This window comes from Cupressus sempervirens, chromosome 10 (genome assembly GCF_028749045.1).
Source record: "Cupressus sempervirens isolate cs-2001-9-10 chromosome 10, ASM2874904v1, whole genome shotgun sequence".
Lineage (NCBI taxonomy): Eukaryota > Viridiplantae > Streptophyta > Pinopsida > Cupressales > Cupressaceae > Cupressus > Cupressus sempervirens.
In genome coordinates, this window is record NC_143127.1 from 363,753,519 (window position 1) to 363,780,465 (window position 26,947).

A 26,947-nucleotide genomic window follows, 5' to 3' on the forward strand; every position below is an offset into this window, starting at 1 on the left:
TTTCTATTTCATCAACCCGTTTTTGGGTTATCTTCCAATGCAACTCTACTATGTTTACATATTGTAAAGCGTTAAATTCATTTATAAATATTTATGTAGCATTTATGTGTCAATATTACTTTTGAAGTAATGAAAATCTCCTACAATAACTTAGAAAACTATGTTAAATATATGTATATGTATTATTTATTAATGTCGTGTCCAGCCGTATCCATATTGGGGGTCTTAAAAAATCACCGTATCCGTACCCAATACCGTATCTGTATTTGTATCCGTATCCGTATCCATGCAACTTTGAAAAAATGTCAATTAGATAAGTGGATGAAGTGATGTATTTCTTGAGAACTCCAAGATATGAAAGTAAGTACAACTTCATCAATGAGTCATATCAGTCTCAGACATAATTGCTAAAAACATGTGCCAAAAGTTGTAGACTGACCCCTTAATAGAAAAAACTGCAGTTAAATAATCTCATGTCTCAAATTTTCCAGATTTGTGGATTAGAATAGTGAATGTCCATGCAGGTTCTTGTGACTAAAATGTGAATGTCTTCTTTTAATTCAAAAATAATATTTCAAATGCATTTGCATTTATATCATAGTACCTTAGGATATCTAGTAAGGGAAGTCGATTTCCTTTGAGATGAGCCATTTTTCCTCCCACAGAACCTTCATAAAACTTCATAACTATGCAAATCTACACAATTAAAAGGAGCAAGTATATCCAAACACTTCAAAAAAATATAACGAATGGATAACAAGTCCAGCAAACTAGATAAAACCATTACTAAAAATAGAGCAACAGTGTGAATTTCAATACACTAATGAAATGTGTTACCTTGCCATTTTTTACAGATATACCATATAGCTGACATACATGTGTGCCCTGACACTTGTAAAATGTGTTCTCAAATTTTTTCATAAAAGGTTGAATCTGTTCTTCACTTATAAAATTTAACACTTTAACCACCACTTCACGATAATTCCCACTGTAATCACCAGAGTCATCTGTAAAATGATGAAGTGTTGCTATCCACACATCACCGAAAGGACCCCTTCCAATTCTATGTGTAAGCTTTAAGACTCCGGGATCAATCCAAGGATTAGATTGAGTGGGTGATGCTGAAACAGTCTTGAGGTTTTCTGCATCTTTATCAAGCAACTCATATTCAAAAGACTCTTTCAATGGAAATGAACTACTAGTACTGTCGGCCATATTATACACCTTTATGAATTGGAACCTGTTTACAGAAGCAAAATGAGCATTGAAACCTTAAAAGCACTTTCAAATGGTCTTAATTTAAATACAGCTGTAAGTCATTTATGAAATAACTGTATTTACAAAGCAGAGATATACATGCCAATGCAAGTAATAAAGTAAAAATATGCATAAAATGCTAAGGATTGACTAGCCCAAGATGTAACTGAAAAGTTTGACAGACCATATTGTTTGACTCTGAATTGAGTGAATGACAAACTTGAAGCATCTCAGATCAGATCATCCAAACCTACTGACTAATAAGGTAAATCTCCATATTTTGGAAAGGCTAAATTTTCAACGTGGCAAAACAAATGTAACAGTATTAGCTAAATCTGCATGACATACAGAATCGGCAACAGATGTTATAGACATACTTTTGCACCATGAGAGTTTGACCCTAAGACTAGAAGCCATCTGAATACTAGATATAAATGATGACTCTTGTAGAGCTAGACACGGAGTGGGAAATTAAAATAATTTAAATGCGAATCATATAAGAATAACAAGATTCCAACATTTTTATTCAATTGCATATATTGTTTAGATTAATTACATTTATATGCTAAATGAAAGGAAAGAACTACAATATGTAGCCTCTAGTTTCAAATCTGAAGAGGTTAAGCATAATGCTGAATCTTAGAAGCCGAGGGAATAGCATATATCCACCATACCATATCTATATAAGCAATAAAAAGAATAAATTAACCTTACCTAGGGAAGTGACATATATTTAGGGTGAAATAATTAACTCACCAACACCCCCTTAAGGGAGGGAAAAAATTAGCACGGAAAGAAAGAAATCTGAAAGATTTTTTTATAGTCCACGATACCAAACAATCTGTATATGGGTCTAGATGACTTGTAGTAGTATGGGACTATCCCGTATTCCAAGCAAGAGGCACCTAACTGTTTTTCAATGTGGCACACAAACCTTACCTCCCATGGGATTTGAACAAGTGACCTCACTTTCAAGAGCACAAGTTCTCTACCATTAGGCCAACTAAGGCTGCAGTCTACCTCCTCATCAGCCCTTAAGTTCCCCTATCTGCCTAAAAACCCTAAGCTTCAATAGTGAAATGTGAAGTCCTCAAATTTTGTATCAACTTCTAGCCCCATTCTCACCAAGTTCAGAAAAGGAGCATGGAATTGACAATAAAGGCAAAACAATGCAATGTGGCTGCTGTGAATCCTCTTATGAAGAGAGCTGGTAATAACTCTGTCACTGCCATAGGCATAAAGCCTTCCCTAATGCTAGACATTAACCTGATATTTTGCTGCCCTCTACCAGTAAGCTACAAAGTTCACGTTGTACATTCAAGTACTGATGAAAATGAAATGCATGTGCTTCTAATAATGCGAAGTCTGGTTTGAATGTTGATGTTAGTCTCTACAGTTACGACTTTCCCTTGTTTATGGTGAGAGGAGAAGAATGAACACTATTCTTGTTTCTAAGGAGTGTGAGGGGGTCCATAAGAAAAGGACAAGGTTAAGAGTATCACCCTGAGGCATATTAAAGTGACAAGAAAGGAGCGAAAGAAGAGGAAGGCGAATCAAACTATTAATGCTAGTAAAAACAATGATAACTATGTGATTAAAAAAAATTACAGCAAGCATTTTCCTGCGATACTTTATATCAACCACAAAATGATTATTGTCATGCAAAAATAAATGGTCTCACTTGTCTCACTCAAGAGGAAGGTCCAAGAGCTGAAGGGATCAGCTGCTAATGTTCTTGAGCAAACAATGACTAGAGAACAATACTTCCAATATAAAGACCCTTGGATAGGAGATATCCAAAGCCAAAGCAAACAGCTCTGTTTCCTATGAGTCTAGTAACAACACTAATTCTCTGAAGGATGCTGTTAGGGAACATTCTAATTAAGGCTATGCATTTCTTGATCTCTTTCAAAATATTCATCTAGTCTAAGTCCCTCATAGACTCTTTCCTTACAGTGGGTCCAGTGTCCTCAATAACAAGCTTCAATACTAGAGTACCCTACCAATTCAAGGAAATACTCAACTTTGCTCAAAAAGCTTTCCATGTTAGCTTTCCACTCAAACTTCCATCTCTCCAAGTTTGATTTGCAGGAGTGTGAAGGGTGCAATTTCCATGTAATAATCCCTTAACCAATCCAAAAAGGTCAAGTCTTCTCACCTTTTTCATACCAATCTCTTAGCTTGCTCAAATCAGACCTACTAGCCTTTTAGGTCTGCAATTAGGCCTCCAAATTAAATTTTTTGGCTTCTAATTCTAATTTCTCACAAATGAACCCCAAAACAAACTTTCGTGCATGATACCTTTTTGGATGAAATCAAGGATTTTTGAGGTCTTAGGTTTCACTCTTGTCCGTACAGCACCAAACCCTAATGTGGGTGTTTTACAAAGGAAATGGACAAAGCATCTACCTTGGAGTTGGAACTCTCTCAAATGAATTCAATCAAAATTCTAGCTTTTACCAGTGCTTCCCCAAGACCAATTCCATCTTCACATGCTATTGAATTCATTCATTCAATCAGCTCCTGAAAATTCCCCACTCTTGTCACTCTATTTGCCTAGTCAAGTTATAGGAGAGCTCGCCTAGGGCAAGAGAGCAAAAATCAAAAACAGTTTTTTTTGGTCTCGAACAAAAGGGAAAAGTATGTATATTGGCCCTACCTTCAATCCTCCAATGACCATAAAATTTCCATGGTGGAAGTTTAAATTAGAGCAATTTATTCAGAACAAACCCTAATCCTAGCAGTGAACAACCCAATAGGGTCTTTATTTCATTTGACCAAACAAAGCTATACCAAAAGGCACACCAAAGCTCACAATGAAAGAGAATAACCTACTCTAACTTTATACAGGGAAAAGAAAGCAATTTCAATCCATTGAACAAGAATTGCTCAAGCAAAAAGATGACTGTGTGTAGAATTTGCCAGACAATTTGTCTTCAAATTAAGTTGCTCAATAATCAAAATGCCTCCCAACCTCTCCAAATCAATTTGAAAGGTCTTATATTGGGCTCTTGAAACAGTTCCAACTATTCTTTTGTGCTTATAACTAATTTGGCATGAAAATGCAAGTTCTTGCAAATAGTTATCATGCAAAGTTGCAAATGTTGTCATGAAAACTTTTGCAACTTTTTACATCTCTGACTCCCACATGATCTACCTTAAATCTAATTGTGCAGAATAGTGTCCTTAGTCACCCTAGGCCTATCCAATGCCTAAAAACAACATCAAGAACATTATAACCTTAAATTGCACATCATGACCAAGTTTGGCACCTTGACAAGTTTTTGCCCAAAATGAGCAATTTTTTGCCAAGTTGGCACAACTTCCCTTAAACATTGCAAACTCAACCTAACCTACCTAAAGGACTCTCCAATGGTCCTTATTCGCACCATTACATGTCTAAGGTCTAACAAGCCAAAACTTTTAGGGCTTTCTATCTAAATCCTTAAGTACTCCTCACCAAGATGCTCTGCACCAACTCTCTAAATAAGAGAGGCAACTGCCTCAGAGTTCTTCCTATGTTGTTAGTCTATCTAAGTTATGGACTTGTTTGGTGATTTCCTTTTTAGGACCTATTTTAACTCTGTCACTGGCTCATAAGGGTTAGGACCCTTGCTTTTCCTTTTACTCAATGAAAAATACCCTCCTTAAGAGCAATTTAGGACAAATGTGAAATGGATCATAGAAAACAAGCCACACTGAGTACCCATGTACAATGACAAACCCCCAATGATGAGAGAAATAAAAGAGAATTAAGAAGCTCGTTGCACTTGCCCACCTCCTATACCAAAGATAGAAGGATGGAACAAGAAGCTTAAGAAGATGCATGCACATCAAAGTAAATTCCTTCATTTAAGAACATCTAAATGAGTATCACTTAAGAACATCTAAATGAGTATCATTTAAGAACATCTAAATGAGTAAACTCAATGGTACATGTTGAAACTAATCCAAATCCAAAAAAGAGGAATGAAAATACAAGATGAATATCTCTAGCGAACAAAATTGTAGTTTCCTAGTCAAGGATGATAGGGGCCAAGATAAGATCAAGAGTCCTGGACCTAACAAAAGATGGTTCCAACCAATGTTACCCAAGGACTCGCACCCCCTCCCAAACCTCAAAGTACTCATCCCCGAGACGTCCCTACACCGAGTACCTGCATACCCAAGTACCCTCACCTTCGCCATTTCACAACCATGTTGCTGCTGGAATGGGGACTTGGATTTATATTTGAAAATTGATTTTTGAATGTTACTATTGGGTATGTAATATGTTACTATGTTGAATGTTCCATGGTTCTAGTTCATGTTACAATTTTGTTATGTTCAAGTATTTTAATTTGGTATGTTCTACTGAAACATCATTTCATAACAAGCATTTCAAGTTCTATATGTATACTATACAACACTCCTTCCTCCCCTTGCCGCATCCCCTAGTCATCCCAAAAATGAGGCCCATTTTCTCCCTATCCTGAAAACTCGTCCCGACGTACCCCAATATTGGTGTTACATTGGTTCCAACACAAAGCACTATGGAAACAGATGTGGAATTAGAACTAGAAATGAAGCATGAGCACACGAATAGAAATATCTTCAAAGAGGAAATTCAAATCTTCAATGTTGTCCTCTCTAGCTAAAGGTAGGACATGCAAAACAAATTCTCAATATTTACCATGTACTCATCCCAAAGAATTTCCTCTTGAAAACAAATATGGTTATACTAAACTAAATCATTGGAAACCCCATCAAATGTAGCACTAAACTCAGTGACAATAGCAGATGAAAGTGAAGAAAAGTAACATGTCTTTAGAATCTTAGGAAGGTTCAAATGACCATACTACTCAACTACTAAACTGTTGTCCTCAATTTTGACATCACAAAATTGAGGCAACCCTACAGAATTTTCTCATGCATTCGTAGGTGCATCCTCTTAATTTTAATGCATTGATGAGGCATCATGAAAACAATTCGTTATCTCTAAATTGTTCTTTGTGTAGTCTTGTCTATGTGTTCTTTTGAATGTTTTCCGTCGAGTTAAACCCCAAATTGTTTGCTAGTAAGAGTTTTTCTTCTTTAGCCGCAAATGCTCGATTTATGGCAAACTTTGGCGTCTTTTCTTTGTTTTTCTTTCTGTTGTAAATAGTTTTTAGTCTTGTTTTTGCCTTAGGTGAATAGCCCTTGGAATTCCACTCGATTCGAGCTAACTTAGGTCTAAATTGGAGTTGTCTAGCTCAAGTTATAGGGGCAAAAGTGGGGTTTTTCAGGACAACAACATATTTTTATTAAAACCTCATAAAAGTGGGCCTTTTATTGGCAATTGCACGAAATAAAATTATATTTAATATTTAAAGTAGATTTTGTGGTCCGTTTTAAAATTTCAACTCATTTTAAGTTGGCTTGACCATAGATTTTTATGTTTTATGAAAATAGCCTATTTCGAGACTATTTTTCATGTTACTTTATTATAAACTATAGTTAAATATTAAATATAAATATATGAGACTACTTAAGTACACAAAGTGGGATTTTTATTACACATTGCATACATCAACAGGCAAATCACTATGTGAAAACCCACTTCCAATAAAATATAAGTCCTAGCACTAATTTGAATGGATTTTTTCAACGCAATAACACATTTTCATGTGTTCAATGGACTTTTAATATGCATTTGCATATTTAAATCTTATTAAATCAATTAAGAGGCAAAATCAAACCCATCAACATATGTTTTTGCATGTATAAGTTTATTTTATATATATTAATGCATTTAAATGGGGTTTTTCTAACCCATTACATATACATCTTTTAAAATTGTCAAATGGACTTTTTAAGTTAAAATACATGTTTTAATAACATATAAATCCATTAGTAGGCGATTTTGGACCCAATTGCATGTGTATGTAATATTTAAAAACCCATTTCACGTAGCCTAAGCCAAAGTGGCATTTTTTGGCTCAACTACATGCATTTTAAAATGTGTTTTCATGTTTTAAAACCCCACTCAGGCAAAGTGCTGATTTTTTGCCCAATTGCATGTCTTTAAAAAACATGTAAATGGTCTTCGAAAGTACGTTTTGCATCAAGTATTTAATGAAAAACACAAAGAAGAGATTTTGGAGCATATTGCATGCATTATAATATATGCATTTACACAAGGAAATCTCGTTTTTAACTTGCAACTTGCATTTGGGGGGCTTTTGGGCACATTTTTCACATGCAAATGCAACCAAAAAATGTGTTTTTACTTCACAACATGAGACTTTTTGATCAAACACCCAAAAGTGGAGATTTTTAGTCCAAAAACACATGTTTTTGGCTCTCAAAACTTCACTTTTTGGGGCATTTTTCTCCAAAAACGGGTTTCCCAGCTTTCAAATGCTCATATCTTGAGCATTTCTTGGTCATCTTCGATGATCTAAGGGTCATTTTTGCCTAAAATCGCCCAAAGAAAACATTGGGCTACTAAAAATGGAGTTTGTTGAGTGTTTTCTTCATTTCTCAACCCATCTAGGGCATGTTTTGGCTAAAAAATGCCCTAATTTTGAGCAATTTGCACCATTAAAACAGCAAGTGATTGGATCAACATAAGTTTGAAAGCATTTCCTATCCTTCCTAGCTTGTATTCAAGTCTTCTAAATCACTGGATATGCATTGGACGTCATTTTTCAAATTCTTTGCATGTTGCACATTGCTTGGTCAGAATGGTTGCTAAAATGATGCAATTTTTTGTGCTAACTTCCTAGACTTGGCAAGCTACGAATTTTGACTCATCTCTTGCAAGGATCGAGTCAAGATTCAAAGTCTATTTAACACTTCATCTTGCAATCTTTCTAAATCCAAGAAATCTCTTTGATTGCATTTTCAGAATTTTCAAAAGTGCTTAAAACGACTTCTCTTGCCTCTTGATAAAAGGGCATGATTCCTTGTTATTTTTCGTGAAGGCATTTTGGTCTTGTTGTTTCTCTTATTGCAAGTCCTTTCAATTTACATTTTCAGATTTACATGTTTTCGTATATATGTTGTCTCTTCTTTTTCTTTTGTCTTCTTCTTCAAGTTGCATATGCAACGTCCCATTTACTTTCATATGCAGTCCGAGATGAGCTCCCTTTCTAATATAGAAGGAAGTCCCTCTTTTCCCCTCATGAGAATGCAAGTGCAAGTCCCACCAATATGCATTCTGTGAAACTTCATATGGCTGTCCTATGGATGAAGAAGAATTTCCCACATACTTGTCGAATGCCATGTTTCCATTTTATTACACTTTAACACATATCCACATATGTAATCCACTCTAAAAAATCTGTTTTTGGCTATTTTAGCCATTTTTAAACCATTCTGACTTGACCCATTCTTCATTCGCTGTCCTCAATCACTTCATCCATTCTCCTTATCCATACCTTGCCTAAAATCCATGTTTTTACATCGAAAGTTTGCCATGGACCCCTCACATGATGATGTTCATACACTATGAAACTTTCATGTGTCAGTTGCGCAGGCACACCATTTGGCAATGTCAAGAGAAGTTACACCAGCAAAAAGGAAAGAGACTATCCAAAAAGGGGACATTACAATTTGTTGGCGATTGTTCTCCATGTTGATCTCTTCCTATAAGTTTTGTAGGGCCAGGAAAAATTGTGCCAAGAGACATGGGAGATGGCTCATCATTTGGTTAGCCACAGGGCTCACTCCGAGGGCTTTCCATACCACGCTCTCAAGAACTTCTTTCTATGTTGCTTCCCTCCAGACTTGGGTCTCGATTGATGCTTATAATATGGATATGAAGTTTGACATCAATGCCCTCTCCCCTTTGAATAACTCACGAAACATGTCACCTTCCCTGCTTCTACCCTCACTTATTAGTTGGTCCATTATTCTCCCTTCGCCATGCACTATTCTTCGTCACTCCCAGATTCGTATAGGCAACAATGCCAAATGTTTGCCCCCTAGGGACTTAGTTAATGCATACAAGAATAACTAGAAATGTAGCAAAAGAACAAAGAATATAATGCTCCAGAGAGCTCACAAGGCTCTTTATTGATTCATCAAATGCTTAAAATGTCTATAACAACAATTATAAGAATGCCTACAACCACTTCTATTGATGACATCTCCCAGATATAAATTACATAAAATATATAAAGGTCGAAGGGTCGTAATGCCAAATGTTGCGACCATCCCAACTACCTACTATTGTTTTTCCTAGATCTGTTGCAAATGTAATAGTGATGTCATGTAGTTGGTATGTATTTTCCAAACGGCAGCAACCTCTTATTTAAATTGAGAACAAGCCATGAAGAGACACGTCTCATGAATGGGACATGTCTATTCATTAGTTAGATAATTAATATAATAAAAATTTAATCATTGTTATATATATAAATATATATAATATTAATTTCTCTCGCATAACAATAAACTTATATATCTAGATTATATCTCATATATAATTTATGTATAGATTTATCCGACAGAAGCTACCAAACATCAACACTCCGGCTTAGCTAGGGAGGATAAACACACGAATTACCTCAAAGTAATATCAAGTCAGCAAGATTAAGGATATCTTTGATCAAAATATATCAATCATTTTGATATCACGAGTATTGGCCTTCAAAACATATGATAATCACCGAATACTCTAAGTAATGGTCTATAGAGTATCAACACTTAATACTCACCATGTACTCAATAAGGTAATGAGCTGCAGAATATCAACATATGATATTCACCATTTTTTATATCACATTTGAGTATTGGTCCATAGGATATCAACATATGATATTCCCCAAATACTCTTTTTGTAATGGTCTCCAGAATGTCAAGATGCAAGATATTCACCAAGTACTATGGGTAATAATCTCAAGAACATCAAGTTGCATAACATTCACTGTGTACTCAAAAAATGTTTATAAGGTATGTGCATACACATTATCATAATGCTTACCTTATAGACATCCACCATGCAAAGTATAATCTATCATGATTTGCATAGACATTGTAAGATATTAATCATAATAGAAAATTAAGTTATTGTAAGATCGTCACCTTTCAATAACTTTTGCAAATACAAGTGACATAAATTCACACTCTATATTCATCATGAGGCAACCCTCCAACCAATGTGATGAGAGAAGAATTGAATTGCCATAAGTTGATATAGTTATAACACAATGATGATTAACTCAAGCTCTTGAGATAATAATCTATCCTCCCTCGAATGATTGTGCTATGTATGTCAATATTGATTAATTAGTAAATCCTACACATATCAATTGTTGGTCTCTACTCAGCGAGAGATAGAATAAAATAATCTCTCAAAATATTGCCACAGCAATGTGACCCACGTAGAAAGTTCTCTACTCCTCAACATAGCCCATAGCCCATATATATGTCTATTCCAATTATAGCGGTGATTTATCCTTTTGCCATTCCAATTATATTCCCATTTGACACCAAAATTCGATCACGTCAAGGTATAAGCCAAAACTTAAATAAGTTGGAACAATTAATAAGTGGCGTAAGTGTTATGATATTCCCCATTTTGTCAACATGATGATGGCCATTCCATCCACGTGGCTTGCTCTTCAATTTACTTAGAGCCCACAACTTCTTATTTATGCTGGCTTCAACAATAATATATTTTGACCTGATCCTTAGCAAGCTTGTTTGACCTGTCGAATGTCTCAACAAATCCACGTTTGAGGATATTACCTTATTTTCATTTGTAGTTATCCTTGCGAGCCTACTTTCTATGCACAGGCTTGTAATAGATCTCTTACTTTGTGTTAATTTTTAACCAACAATTATAATGTTATCACCTAGTTTAATTTGGATGACTTAAGCACGTAAAATAATCATCGATTACATAAGGTAATCGGGCCTTGTCCTCCGTTCATTGTCCTCTTACTTTCCATGATTGCCTGACTTTGTAAGTGGTGAATACGATACACTTTCTTCACATTGCACAAATAAACTCACCCCTTTCCATCTAACCAAGACCAATACAGGTTTGGAATTATTATTTATGAATTTCTTTTAGGTCTTAAAACATATGTGAACTACCTAGCCAATTTGGTACAATACCCCTTGCATAGGTATGATACCATTTGTCATGACCAAATGAGATTTGTCTTCGAATTTGTTCACAGACCAATGCAAACTTGGGTCTCTTTTTGAAGTCATATTAGATCGATCACTTAATATAATCATCCTAACTGTAGAAATTTATCGTCCATAGATTTGACTACATTAATCCCTGAGTCTCTTTGTTTTGTCTTTTTCTTTATCAAGACTTGATGACATAAGCTTATGTATGGGACGTGAATTTGCACTTTTTTCAATTGATACACTATTCCAAACATGAATCGCTGGTCAAGTACATCATTCTTCATGTGTCTTCAAAAATTTATTTTTGCTGAATATCCTTATTCGAACTCCACTCTCCTACTTTGTAAGGAATTTGATGTTCGTGTCTTTTATTTCTTTGTTTTCTATTCGATTTACATCTGCAACTAGGCTTTGAAACCAAGTTGTTTTTTCCGGATTTGTAAATGTAATAGCACTGCCATGTAGTTGGTATGTGTTTTCTAGATAGCAGCAACCTCTTATTTAAATTGAGAATAAACCATGAACAAGCATGTCCCATCCCATGTCTATTCATTAGTTAGATAATTAATATAATAAAAATTTAATCATTGTTTTATATATATATATATATATATATATTAGTTAAAACCTACCTCATCAAGTAAGTGTTATCTTCTAGTAGTTCACTTCTTTGCTCCTTCCTGTATCATCTTTCATGGTGACCGTGAGAGCTCGTGAACCCTGCTCTTCGTCTGTCCTTTTGCTTGTTTGTCGTTCTGGTTTATGATGGCTTTCGGGTTTTACCGTACTTCCATCATGATTCATTTGTCATGGGTTACTGACTATGAGTTCAGAGGGCATCCATCTTTCTTTCTATTGTTTCGTTTTTCCACGTTCTTTTCCATATTTCTTCTGCAATGCATTCTGTTCGAGTTCCGACTTATCCCGTGTTCTGATTCTTTCATTCTGGGAGCTCGATATTATTTTTACATCCAGCACATTGCATGTGTATCTTCTTCCTACTCAAACATGGGTTTTTGTCTTTGGCTTCCTTCCTGCGATTTTGCTGTGACCTATGCACGAGTAAGTGTTTTGTTCAAGGCTTGTTGTTGGTTGACCATAGGCCTCCTTCCTTCAATTTTTCTTCTGTGTCAGATATGTTTGCTCACGGGTTGGTAATTAGTCCACGGGTTGGTTAGAGTAAACTGTTACTCAGGCTTCTGCAATATCTGACATTGGGGATTCAGGTTCTGGACAGCAAACTGTAACCTACCAAAGGCTTTGTGATAGGATTACTAAGTTGGAGGTGGATAACCTGTATCTCAAAGAGCAAATTATCTCTTTGAATGGCAATATATAAGAACTCTGAACAACCACAACCTCAAATTCGTCTCTGATCCAGCGATTTTCTGACACTTTTACCTCAAAAACTGCAAGTTTACAAGCCAATATCCATTCCATCATTGAGCAACTTGAGGGAATAGACACCATCAAAGAGCAACAATCTATTATAACAACTAAGCATTCGTCTCTTATCTCGAAAACTGAACAGAAAGTTAAATTGTGGGCTTCCCTCTGCAATAACACAGCTACTACACCTCTAGCAAGTATTGACAAGATGGTTCAAGGAAAAATTGATGATGAGAGGGTGAGGCGGGTTCGTGAGTTCAATTTACGGGTTCGTGGACTCCCTTCTGTTTTTTATCCTCTTTCGATTGAACATTCTTTTCTTTGTGATCAGCTTGGTATCTCTGATATTACTTTAGACAGATGTTGGGTTGGACATGGAGACGTTATGTTTATCCGATTTCTCACACTTGCAGACTAGCTCCGTGCTCTCAGAGCTAAGAAGAAGTTGTTTTCTCTCCTATCTAAGATTTTCCTTGATGAAGATCTCATGAGGGCTCAGGTTGCAGAGCTGAAACACGCTCGTAGTATTGTGGCAGAGGCTAGAAAGGCGAGTAGATGGGCTATTATTAGAAATCTCAAAGCTATTATTCGAGATTCCCCCCTAGTGGATGGGACGCCTAACTGGGCCCCAAGACCAAATGATGGTCTTGCTAGCAGTTGGACAAGAGGGAGATTCCTACTTGCTCCCTTCTTGTTAACTGCTGGAATGGTAATGGACGCCTGACTGGGCCCCAAGACCAAATGACGGTCTTGCCAACAGTTGGACAAGAGGGAGATTCCTACTTGCTCCCTTCTTGTTAACTGCTAGAATGGTAATGGTTCTTTATGGTCATTACCCGGTTTCTTACATGATGTTGTGGGGTCCGCCGATATTCTCGACGTTACCAAGACTCATGAGAGTCCTGTCAGAACTCTTCTGGGATTCCCTTGTTATCAGTGGTTGTTTGTAGAAAGGAGATTCGTGCTTCCGGTGGAGTCCGTGGTTCTGGGAGTGTAGCTTGCTTGATTAGAGATGTTACATTCAGCCGTACTTCTATTGTTCATTCTGATTCGTTTGCCAGATTTTTATGGGTCTGTATTGATCATAAGAGTCACCGTCAGAGAGATCTCTATATTGTTGTTTGCTATTTTCCACCAGCTTCCTCCTATTATGTTACCCATGGTTCTAAGGATGGAAACCCTTATGTTGATCTTAGCGAGAGTATTTCTCAATTTGCTGCTTTGGGAGACATTATGCTTCTTGGTGATTTCAATGCAAGAACCAGAGAACTTCAGACTCTGCTTTTTGATCGTGGCTCTAATTCCATGTGCTCCACCGAGGTTGATTCGACTACTTTAGGGCTTCAACATTCTTCTGATGATGTACTTGGTCCGATTTTTGGTTATGGTCGCCATCTTCTATAGCTTTGTGAGTCTTCTGGGCTTCTGATCTTGAACCGTCTTCCCTGATTCCCTGGATCTGAGATCTTCACTTGCTAGCCTCATTGCGGTGGTGCTAGCGTTGTTGATTATGCCCTCGCCTCTTCCTCCTTCATCCCCTTCATCCATAGCTTCACCATCTTACGCCTCCCTCTTGCTGATCATGCTCACCTTTGTATTCGTGCTTGCATTTCTCCTCTCCTTTCGCCTTTGTCTCCTCACCTTTCTCCTACTGCTACTCGTTCCCCCATCCGCTTTCGTTTCCTCAATGGTGACAGTGATCTCTTCTCCTTTAATCTTTCGAGGCTCCTTAGTCCAAAGTGTTTTACGAATTTCTGTGATACTTCTTCCATGTTTGACTTACTTGCGATGGCCATTTGGGAATCCGTTATCCTTTCCATTCCCCACCGCCCTTACCTCCTATTGGTAACAAACGTTGTAATACTTGTCCTATGAACCAATGGTTCGATTTTGACCGCAAAGCTTTTCATCGCTTAGTTCCTTCTGCTTGTGAGTCCCACTCCCCTGACTTTGCTAGCCTTCGTGTGTCTTACCTTCATTTTCTTCGTCGTAAGAAACGATCCTTTACCGCTTCACAATGCAAATCCCTTTGCTCCACACTGATCCGCAATCCCTAGGCTTTTTGGCACACCCTTTTTCCTCGTTGTCCCCCTCCATCCACCATCCTTGATTTTCGCTCCCTTACCACTCATACTATGGCTCTTTATGACATTCTTGGACAGCCTCCTACTCTTCCCACCCCGTCTCCTTTCTGCCACTTGTTCACCTCCTCTTTCATCTATGAGGCCATCAAATCCATGAGATGCAGCAGAGCAGTGGATGAAGAGGGATTCCAGGCCGAACTCTTTAATTTTGGCGCCTTGGTTTTGGGTCCCTATATTTCTACTCTTTTCAATAGAGTAGTTTGCACTGGTTTCCTTGGTCCAGACATCTGATTTACCCTATTCACAAATTCGGCCCTATCTAGGATCCTGGGAATTACAGAACCATTATGATTAGACACACATTTGCCAAACTTTATGCCACAGTTCTCAATGCTATGTTATCTAGTGAACTTGACAAGAAAGGTTGTAGAGCTAGAGGTCAAGCTGGTTTCCGAGCAGATTACCAGACCATGGATCACATTTTTACTCTTCGGGCTATTACTGAGGAGGCTAGACATAGATCGGCGAAAGTTTATTGCTGCTTTGTTGACTTTTGCAAGGCTTTTGATTATGTTCATCAGGTAGCTCTTTTCGAGAGGCTTCGAGCAATTGGGATTTTTGAGCTGTTACTTACTGCTATTATGAGGCTGTTGTGGGTTGATTCAGGACCCCAGAGGGACTCTCCATTCCGATCCATAGCACCATTGGGATCAAACAGGGTTGTCCTCTCTCCCCTACTTTGTTTAGCTTGTATATTGATGAGCTTGAGGACTTCTTTTTGAAGTCATCACTCCTAGGTGATGCTTGTTTTCGCCACCAGATTTTGATCTCCATTCTTCTTTTTGCTGATGATGTGGTTCTTCTTGCCTCTTCTGCAGAGAGTTTACAGAGGTTGCTTGATGGTTTGGCTTCCTTTTGTGATCAGCGACAGCTTGCAGTTAACCTAGGTAAGACTCCAGTTATGATCTTTAATTGCGTGAAAACATCTCACCTACACTTCTTTTTTCAAGGTCAGGAGATTGAGATCACTTCTTCATATATGTATCTGGGGGTAAAGTTTTTTGGTCCTCGCTTCAGTTTGAGACTAACGATTCAATCGAGAGCTAGCAGGGGTATGGGTTCTCTTGCTATGCTTGAGAAACAATGTTTGAGACACCACTTTCAAGATACCTCTTCCAAATTATTCCTTTTGGACTCTCTTGTTCGGCCGACAGTTCCTTATGGTTTTGTGGTTTGGGGTTCGTCTCTTCTAAGCTCAAACTAGGCTTCGATTGAGCGGGTTCAGACTCTTCTTTTGCGACACATCATTAGATGCCACAAATTCACTCCTCATAGTATCATTCTTGCTGAGTTTGGTGCTCATCCTTTCAATCTTGTTGCCATTTTTTATCTGATTTGGTTCCTTTATCGTCTGCGTTGTTTTGCGGATTCAGCTACTAATCGCGATCGATACTCCTACTTGGCTTATTGTTCTTCTGTCGCTATTGCGAGCTCTGATACATGTTCTCGTACTCGTTGCCAGTATGCACAGGCATTCTCCTTGTTGAGTTCGATTGAGATAGACATTGATCGTCTCCCTCCCTACCAGTTCTCGTTGAATGTCCTTGCTCATTTTCCCCTCCCGACAGGAGTTAAATGAGCATGTCAGACTTGATATCTACAGACAGTACATTATCACTACCTGAACTAATTCGCCAAACGGGTTGCGACCAAAGATGTCCTTTTATGCAGAGCACTTTTTGGAGATCAGTGATGGGATTATTGTCCGTCCTAGTTACCTATCTCGATGGTGGTCTCATGCTTTGTGTTTTTCCTTGGGGTCCTTCAAAATTGGTTCTCACTGTCTTCGTGCTTAGACAAACCATCATATTGATGGTGCCGAGCGGATTTGTAAGCTATGTACTTTAGCTCAGGTTGAGACGGAGACTCACTTTTTTATTCCGTTGCCCTATCTTCTATGAGATCAGAGGGAGATTTCACTGCCTGTTTTGAGATTGCTTTTCTCTTTCTGACTTCTTCAGTTACTGTGACCAGCGATATCTAGCTCTCTATCTTCAAGAGACCACTTTGCTTCGTGATAGCACTCTACAGGCACTTCTTCCTCACTGACACTCTTCGATTCCGCTCAGTATTGCTTTTTTCACACCCTTATCTCCTTTGCATGGTGTGAAAAGGCAATCTAGTTCTTCCAGTTCTGTTGATCATTCCAGGTTTGTTAGACCCCATACCGGTTTCTTACATCAGCAGCACTCCTCTACAAGCTCACAGAGACATACCAGAGCTTCTTTGCACTAATGGTCATATCCTTCTGTGACTGATTTCTTCTCGCCAAGAAAGGTCTCCTAGTCTTTGTCTTTGTCTTGGCATCTCTCTCTCTGCGTCTAGTTCTCTCTCTCTCTTTTTCTTTTGTTCTTTAGTTGTTTTCTTTTTACGAACACCGTTTGGTGCTCCTGCAGTTTTCAGCTTCCTGATTGTAACCTTCCAATCCCATAGACCTTTGATGGTCTTTCGTTGGTCTTTCGTTGGACATTAATACTCTTATCTTATCTTATCTCACATAACAATAAACTTAGATATATAAACTATATCTCATATATAAATTATATATAGGTTTATCCAACAAAAGCTACCAAACATCAAAACCTACCCCTTTGACTAACAAACAATTACTAACAATTCATACTTACCCAACAACACCACCTAGCCCAACGAACTCAATTAAGAACCCCCCAACACAAAAGTGGACACTTTAATTGAGTATGCTTTTACAATGCAAACTAGAAGAAGATTCAAAAGAGAAATAAAAATCAATCTAATCAAAATCAAGAAATAAATTACAATTGATATATAGATCAAAAGAATTTTTTAATGATTATAGGAAGTCAAATTTCACCAATATACACAAAAATTATGCCCATTTGTGCAAAGCAATTTGAAAGGGTACTGAATCGGCTCAACTACTTTTAGTAATGTTTATCAAATTTAGCAGAAACACCAACTTTAGAGAGACCAAATGCATAATTATGCCATTCATAGTGAAGTTTTGAAAGCTAAAATAATGAGCTTTGAAGATACCAAATTTGATGAGTATATTGACATAATAAGTATGCTTCCTTGATGAAATTGGAGATTAGACGAATCAACAGGTTGTTGAACCTGAGATTATTGCACGTATAGAAAATGAAGGTACAGCAGTTGATAAGTTTCCTTTTGACAAAGATGCTGTCCTCACTCTTGAACCTAAATTATGCAACATGAAGGAAGCTGATTTTGAGGACCAACCAGAAAATTTATTTCATCGTGCCGATCTTGAGTCACATATTTGAGGAAACAGCTGAACGTCACTGAAGATATGATTGTTACAGCCTCAATACAATTCAATAACACTCACAAGATCATTGAATTTCTCTGGCCCAGGTTGAGAGGAGACAAAAAGGCATGTAAGGAGAATCTTCTTTTGCAGATTTGCAAGAAGTCAAAGAAGCTTTGGGGTCAACAAAATCAGAATATTGGCATTTACTTTTAGACAGTGATCACATCTTCAAGAATGCTGAAATGCATTCTAGTAGATTGAATGGAAAACCAGATGAGGTCGATAAGCTTGTTTAGGATATAGCTTCATTGAGATTGAAGCAAACAATATATTATAGATATTTGATCTATCTATATAATAATATATATGTATGCTTGTATGGAAAGTGCATATATATATATATATATATATATATATATATGGAATGAACAAATTTAATAATAATATAATATAGTCTGTTTACGGCAGAATGATATCTATCCTTATAACACTTGCCCAATGATCATCTAAGTCAGATCGAGACATGAACAAAGGCATGTTCAATGACTTGTTATCGGTGGCAACATAAGTATTTGTTATCGTGTGTAACATATGTGATTAGTTACACCACATAGTGTCATGACCCTACCCCCTACGTCAGTGTAACTCTTGATAATATATATAAGAGATTATCGATGCTGGCTGGGAATGATATCAATAATAGAGGCAATAACATTCCACACCAAGCATTGGATACTACAGATATTACTAAGATATCAGTCAATAATATAATACATATTGGTGATCAAAAATTTGCAGAGGACTGTCTTATAAGATCTGTTCTTATTAAATTCTCAGATCAAATCTGAGATCTTCAATCAGTACCGATAAAAGGGAGAATACTTTAGACTGTAATAAAATCTGGAAGTTATTATCATATAAACTAAGACTGCAATATATTCTGAAAGTAATACTTTGGAATTAAAAGACTATTATCTTTCTCTATCTCTGATCTATATTCCTTAACAAAGCTCACCTTGGAGCTTAGGGTTATGAAGAATTCCTTAAAGAAAAATGGCTCTCCCAGAGATAGAAAAACATCTTCTTGTTGCCAAACAATTCAAGGAGCTAAAAAAAAAGGGAAAGGGCAAAAGAACTCAAGCAGGTGAGTGAAGAGCTTGACCAAATCCCAAAAGACATTTGATTTAGAGAAGTGTCCTACATCTGCGTGTTCGAATATGGGATAGCAAGTGCTGGCCTGGATCAGAAAGTGGAAAGAATTTTCAATTTGTTGATAATCCACTACTTGAGATGAATGTCAATTTGTCTTTTGATAACCCACTCTGACTTGAAGAATGAGGTACCTTGTGTTTTTTATAAGACAAGTGAGATGCAAAATATGTTAAATTCTAGGATCGCTGCAAATGTACTAACAATTGCCATTGTATTGATTGTGTTCCAAATGCAAATGAAGGCTTATATATAAGAGAGGAGGATACATGTCTCATGAAGAGACATGTCTATATAATTAATCATCACTAGTTAACATATTAATATATTAGTAATATAAATAACCATATATATATATATATATATATATATATATATATATATATATATATATATATATATATATATATATATATATATATATATATATATATATATATATATATATATAATTTAACATGGATAAGTATATAGCAAATGATGATTTACCAATAACAATAATAAATATCAGATCGAATCAATCCAATTGAAGCTACAACTTTAACACTCCCTCTTAGCTAGGGAGGATTTGTAGAACACATTAGGTTCTTAAGTATATGAAGAGATATCATCTCAGTATGGTATTCAATTCACTATAAGGCTAAATTTCTCAACACTCCCTCTTTAGCAAAAAAAAGTATTAAAGCAATTATAATACAAGGTTTGAACACCACTTTAAGTGTGGCCTTTAAGTTATGGTGTCTAGCAAGATTTGGCCCGAAGAACCATAACAATTGATTTTCATGGTGTCCCGCAAAATCCGGCCCAAAGAACCATGATGAGTTGATTATCAAGGTGTTCAACAAAATCCGGCCCGAAAAACCATGATAAGTTGGTTATCAAGGTGTCCAAAGAATCCCGGCCCGAAGAACCATGATAACACTTGCTCCAACACATTTGGTGTTAGGAAATAGATCAACTATTGATAAGGTCGTCACCTTACAATAGTGACCTCACACATATGAAAGATCGTCACCTTTCATAACACACAATTTCAAAATTCTAATCTTTCTGTGACAACAACTTAATGAAGTCTATTATGATAACAGATCTACCATTTATAAGATTGATCTTACAATGATTACCTTATGTTTATATATGTCAATGAAAGATTGTCACCTTTCATTATATATCATATGTGAAATAGTAACCACCATGAACCAAGCCCGAGGGTGGTACAAAGGCTTTCACCTTAATTCTCCCTCATAGAGAAGAATAAATTACAATAAATTTCACTTCGAACTTTTCCCTTATAGTGAAGATATCACACTTCAAATTTCTCCCTCTGAACAATGAACTTGGGAAGTCAAGTCCTCTAGTTACTCCTTTAGAGCTCTCATCACCTAAGGATGTCTGCCGATCTCCCTCTAAATCTGATATCAATCTTCCTGAAATTTTGGTGACAAGTCATTACTTCCTCATTATGCATACAGGAGTAGGCCCATCAAAAACCATGCAGTCACACACATGTATCTCTAGACTCTCTCTAAGTATCAATCTTCTAAGCTCCTACATTGCTTTAGAAGAAGTGTCATACTCCCTCTTAATGTAGAAGAATCTCATAATCTCAACCATCAAAGATGTTTGCTTCAAGAGCCTCACTTTATCCATCTTGATCATCAGGGTCTTTGGAACTACTCTCATTAGATTGAGTCTGCACAATATTTGGTAGCATGTGCACAGTACCAACTTTCTTTTCCTGTAAGAACATCTTCAAACATAAAGGAAAGGATAAAGGCAAATAACCCTTATAGTATGTATAGAATTACAAATAAGAGAGAGATAAATGTAAAAGATAAGAATACTTATCTGCACATGAAGATTCATAAATTGTCTTCTTAGATTATTTGAGAATGGAACATCTCCCCTCTAAAGAAGGTTCAAGTAAGAATGGAATATTGACTATTATTCCCCCCACAATGTAAAATTCCCACTCATTCTATATTGTTGAACAATTTTGCATCAAATCAAATATGGATTCCCTTGACATAATCTCTAGTGTTGATTATCCCAAATCTAAGATCTACCCCTTCTGCAAGTAAAGAGCTGATCCAAATATCAGATATAAATCAACCCATATCCGTGCTCTCATGTTATGTGTGGCCCAATGATTTCTTCCCAACCCAGACACTCTTCAATTGTCGAGTCGTCTATTCGAGATGATTTTTAGACAATGCTTGATCCACTTATCCAATCTAATTTGTGTTGCCCTTGCTATCTAAAACGAGTTAAAGACCTTGATGAGCTTAGTTAGATAGTGGAAACATTGAATATTATTATTCCCCCTACAATGTATAATTTCCACTCATTTTATTTTATGGAGTTGGAAATTTTTTACCAATTTGCTTTAGGAGTAAGCTTGTAATCTATATGTGATCTCAATGTATATGCACCCGATTGACAAAACATTGTTCAATTGAATCGCATATTTCCTATCTCAGCTACCATTGTGATGACCCCTCTCCTTAGTAAGTTTTCTCTCAAAAAGTGGGCCCACGGTGCCTAGCACCTTTTGTATTAATTGAAATAAAGTTTTCGCTCTCGATTTGTTTAAGGTGGTAGTTAATATGAATATCTTACTTTGACAGTAAATGTACATTCTTATTCATTGAATTTACATTCCCATTTCATACTTCCTTCCTTATCACTAAAATTATGCTATCAACACTAGAGGATCCATATCAACATTGTTTACTCCCTCTTAATCAATAAGACCGAGTTCACCGAAGGTTAACTAAATAACATCCTTAGTCTTCTCCTCTTTTTCAAGGTTGTCTCTAATAACATGTCAATCTCCCTCCTTCTGCAATAACATTCTCAGAGGAAAAAAATCAAGGAAAATAGCTCTTATAGTATGCAATGAATTGCAAGAAATAAGAGAGACTAACATAATACTCGAAAAAAAATTACATAATAATGTAAAACCATTCCAATAAAATATAGATAAAAAATACATACTTTGAATAAATACATATATTAAGTCTTCTATATATATATTTTTTAATCTATATTTTAAGAAATTATTTGCTCATTAAATCCCCTTATATTTGTCTCAATGAGATCATAATTTATTTAATTCGTACTTACCTATATCCCTTTATTACTTACTATATAGTTTTGACCTCTTATGGAGGGTGGTATCGATTTGACGTCCTGTTACATAATCTGGATTGATCTGGTTTGCTGTGACACTTTCTCTAATATGGGGGACCCCAACACTCTTTGTATTGTAAGCATGCAATTGAATTTTATATATTGCGATCAGGAGTCTTGATATCCCCATGACCATGTGTTCGGCATATCCTTAAGTGTTGTATGGTTCAGTTTGTTTGTACGGATCCCCCTGTGATAACAATACAATGAAGCAAAAAGCAATTCCAAGTGCGATTCACCCCACATATTTCAGCGCTTTAATACTTTGTGTATTAGTTAATATTTTGAAACTATCCATTTTGTCTTTTATCAAGCCTTCATCAATTTATGTTTCATTATTTCCATATTGAAAGAATAACTTAAATTGCCATCTTTTATAATGAGGTGACTGGCTTCATTTTTCATTTGAATATTTTATAAAACCATTGACCCTGATTACCTCCCGCACACTGGCTTCATTTTTCATTTGAATATTTTATAAAACCATTGACCCTGATTACCTCCCGCACACTATCATATTTTTGGAATATCAATAAACTGTTCTTTATCTTGTATATGATAATTCCTTGATCATTATTCACGACTTATATCCTTATGCATTATCCTTTGTAGATATCGATCTTTGTTTGGTATTTTCTAAAATGCTCTCTCCTTGTTACAATGTTGGATGCCCCTGACGCTTCTTAGTTTGTGGAACAGATCATCAATCATTCCTCCATTGCCTCAAACTCAAGTACCTCATGCAACAAAGAAAAACTTTTTCAACTAACCACTGTTACCGTTAAGAGCCATCTAAATTTTAAAACTTATATTTGCGATTAGCGTTCCTTGAAGTGTAATAGGTTCACCCATATCCTTTAATTTCGCATGTCCAATTTATGGATGAGTTTCATACCAAAGCCATTTATGTCAAGACGAACCTGAACATAATTCTTAACAGACATACTTTCCATGTGTTTGTGCGTTGGATACACACACTGGAATCCTCTGTTGATCCAAACTTCTAACTTGTCATATACTATTAAGCGCTTGTGTTTATTTCCTCATCTATTTCTGCTTCCTTGGCACGAAGATTTCATTGGATATAAGTAGGATCTGACTCGTGTTTTTATTTTCTTAGTACGCAAAGTAATGTGCTAACCCATTTTTACATTTGCAATCAGGGTTTGATACCATGTTAAATTCTAGGATCGCTGCAAATGTACTAATAATTGCCATTGTATTGATTGTGTTCCAAATGCAAATGAAGGCTTATAAATAAGAGAGCAGACATGTCTCTACGGTTAATCATCACTAGTTAACATATTAATATATTAGTAATATAAATAACCATATATATTATATTCTTATATAATATATATATATAACAATATACATACACACACACACACATATATATGTATATATATATATATATATATATATATATATACAATAATATATATTATTTAACATGGATAAGTATATATAGCAAATGACGATTTACCAATAACAATGATGTATATCAAATCGAATCAATCCGACTGAAGCTACAACTTTAACAAAATCCAAGCATGTTGCGTCTATTGGACCACCGAGAATTGGCGACGGTCTACTTTGTACAATTGACTGTAATAGATTTGATCACAATGGTCATATGGTTGACCTTCTTGGTTTACCACAAAGAAGGGAGTACCATTTTGGCCTTAAGTTTGAAGGGGTGGATACAATTGGTGTTGAATCTACAAGCATTGTCAAACGTACTCTTAATGGGATCCATATGGAAATCAAAGTATTGCAGCATCAACATGGTGGAGTTACTTTTTGGGTATCCATGCACAAGATCTTTCTCATGAGCTATTGGTGACTAGCGAAAATGAAAGAAGCTTACCATGAGGAATTAGGGACCCAGAAAGCAATAATAATGCAAGTGGATCAGAAAGAGATTTTCAGAAAAAATTGGGGTTCTTCATTGGTGACTCTCAGAAGGTTATTTTCAGCCAGTGGAATAATCAGAAAATCCATCTTGGCCAAGAGTTTTCAGTATTGCGGCAGTTGTTCTTTCCTAGTGATGTATTTTGAAAAATCAGATTTAAATAGCCGCAGATTTGACCAATTTCAGTCCAATTAGCTCAATGCTAGGGATAGTCTATAATTCTAGATGTTGGGAATGACAGATTTAGCTAACCAATTTTAGAGATGCATGGGTGCTCAGGAACCAAATAATTGTCATTGCTTATGCTCAACTTGCACATATGCTTGGGACAGAAAATCAAATTTTACTGACAGCCATTATGTAGGAGTGCAAGGTGTTCAAAGTGAAAGAGTTAATGTTAACTTTCATGAGCTTACTCCTACAATGCCACAAATTAGTTATTTTGAAGAGAAATTCTCTACGGTTTTTGTAACTTTTGATTGCTCTTCTTACAGGTGTATTTCAGATGGTCAATTGTGCAAGTGCCCAGCAAGACAGTGCCTTGAGTAGATGGAGCTACAAAAATCCTCAATTGACTTGGGACCTTGGGATCACATTTGGTTCTAGGACACATCAGTCTAGTGATCTTAATCTTGTGCTAGTATTGCTTGATGACAACCTATCTTTGGGGAGGGAGTATTATAATATCCCACTTTTGAGTTTTCTAGCATTTTCATTAGCTCCAACCTTGTCAGAAGGGCTATTTGATGTTGCCAATGAGCTCAGATGGGCCTAGAGGAATCATATGACACTTTCCAAAATGAATTTTAGCCTCTAGTATATTCTCCAAGATTCTTGGACGGAGCTTCTATTTAAAGTCACCTAGTTGGCCTCAATTTTCATTATCGATCATTGGTATCATTCCACTATGGTTGAATTTTAATTATGATGCTTTCCAGAAGTTTCTGCAACTCAGGTGTATTAATGACTCTAATTGCTTTACTAAAATTGCTTATTTTTTATCAAGGTTACACAGGACTTAAGTACGGCTATTTTACAAAAAAGGGGACGAGGGTATTAGGTACACCATTTTTTAATATAATTCAGTATTTATAAAAAAATCTGAAAATATGAGTAATGACAGTGATTTTTCAAAACAAGAACAGTGAGATGCAATGTACTGTTTTCAGATTCAGATTTCCAATATGTTTGCAATAATAATATATGCTAAATGCTTAGATGCATAACAGAGAAGGCAGACTTTAAACATGAACAAGAAGATCAGTAATCATATAACAATGACATAGTGCAAATGATAAACTTCTGACTTGAACAGTGATGAAGTTTACTGTTAATCAGTATCATATCAAAGTTTCAAACCAATTACATATTGAATTAAGCCTGAAAAACAACAAGCTGATATGTAAATGAAAAATGTAAAAAAAAATCAGAAAGCTTAATCAAGGTCCTTAGCTATGATGCACTCCACTGAGTACCTGATACTTGGGTACGTGTCCCAGGGATGTGGGTACACATACCCATGCAACACATATTTTTATTTTAAAAATTGAAAAGAACTGTCTTCCATGGAGTAATTCCATCTAGGAATCAACAATATGTTGCAAAGTATGGTGATGCTCACTTTGATGGACCAGTTGCTATCTGCTTGAATAGAAAGGCAGTGATTCTATATTCCTACGTAGTCTACAATGTTGGAGGTTCCTTGTCTCCTTTTTACCATTGTTTCTTCAATGCTTACTCCTCCTTTGTTGGAAGTTCTTCCTATTGGAAGTTGGTTCTCCAATATAGTGGAGACCAGCACAACTTTGACTTATCCTCCTGAAGTAAATGTTGTTGGTTCATGGATTGTAGTTTGAATTATAGTTTGAATTAGACGTGCCCCTACCCTTCTTGTTTCTAAGACTTATATATCTAAGAACATGGTATGGGTATTGCTGGCTTAGTTATTCTTTGGGAGTTCAGTTGCAGCTTGTGAATTATTTGTTATGCTCTATTTGTTTATTCAAGTTTAAGGATCATGTCAAACATTTTCTAATCTCTAGTTAGTTGTTTCTCTGCTGATTTTTTGTTATAACTAGGTCTGAAGAGCCCATCAAAACCTATTTACCCTTAAACAAAAACTAAGATTTATTTATTTTAAATTAACATTAACGTGTTAATCATTATATATTGTATAAGCTTTACCATAGATATGATATAATTCCAACATTTCCCCATAATTGCATGGATTTAAACAAAGAACAAAAAAATAAATGGCCTAAACACAACACATCTAAAAATCTAATATGTCATCTCCACCAAGTCTCCTCACTTGCCTAGACCACACGAAACTAGTTGCATCAACAATTGTTGTAACTGTTAAACAAGACTTGTGAATTAGAAGATACTTAACTATTCAAAGTACACCATCCCTCTTTTAAATCAAGATATACTTGTCATTACCCATGTTTGGTACCCCTAGAATAAATTGTTTACTCA

General features: G+C 36.1%; 1 protein-coding gene across 1 annotated transcript in view; it reads right to left on the minus strand.

The window, feature by feature from the left end:
• The window catches only part of LOC149534162 (protein KINASE OF THE OUTER CHLOROPLAST MEMBRANE 1-like), a 55,976-nt gene that overhangs the window by 25,699 nt on the left and 3,330 nt on the right, over window positions 1–26,947 (minus strand). The window contains exons 2-3 of the mRNA XM_089807798.1: window positions 838–1,240; window positions 605–696 (exon numbers count right to left, since the gene is read on the minus strand). Of these exons, the coding sequence (XP_089663924.1) occupies window positions 605–696; window positions 838–1,215 (470 nt within the window). The 5' untranslated portion in view covers window positions 1,216–1,240. The remainder of the gene's footprint in view (window positions 1–604; window positions 697–837; window positions 1,241–26,947) is intronic.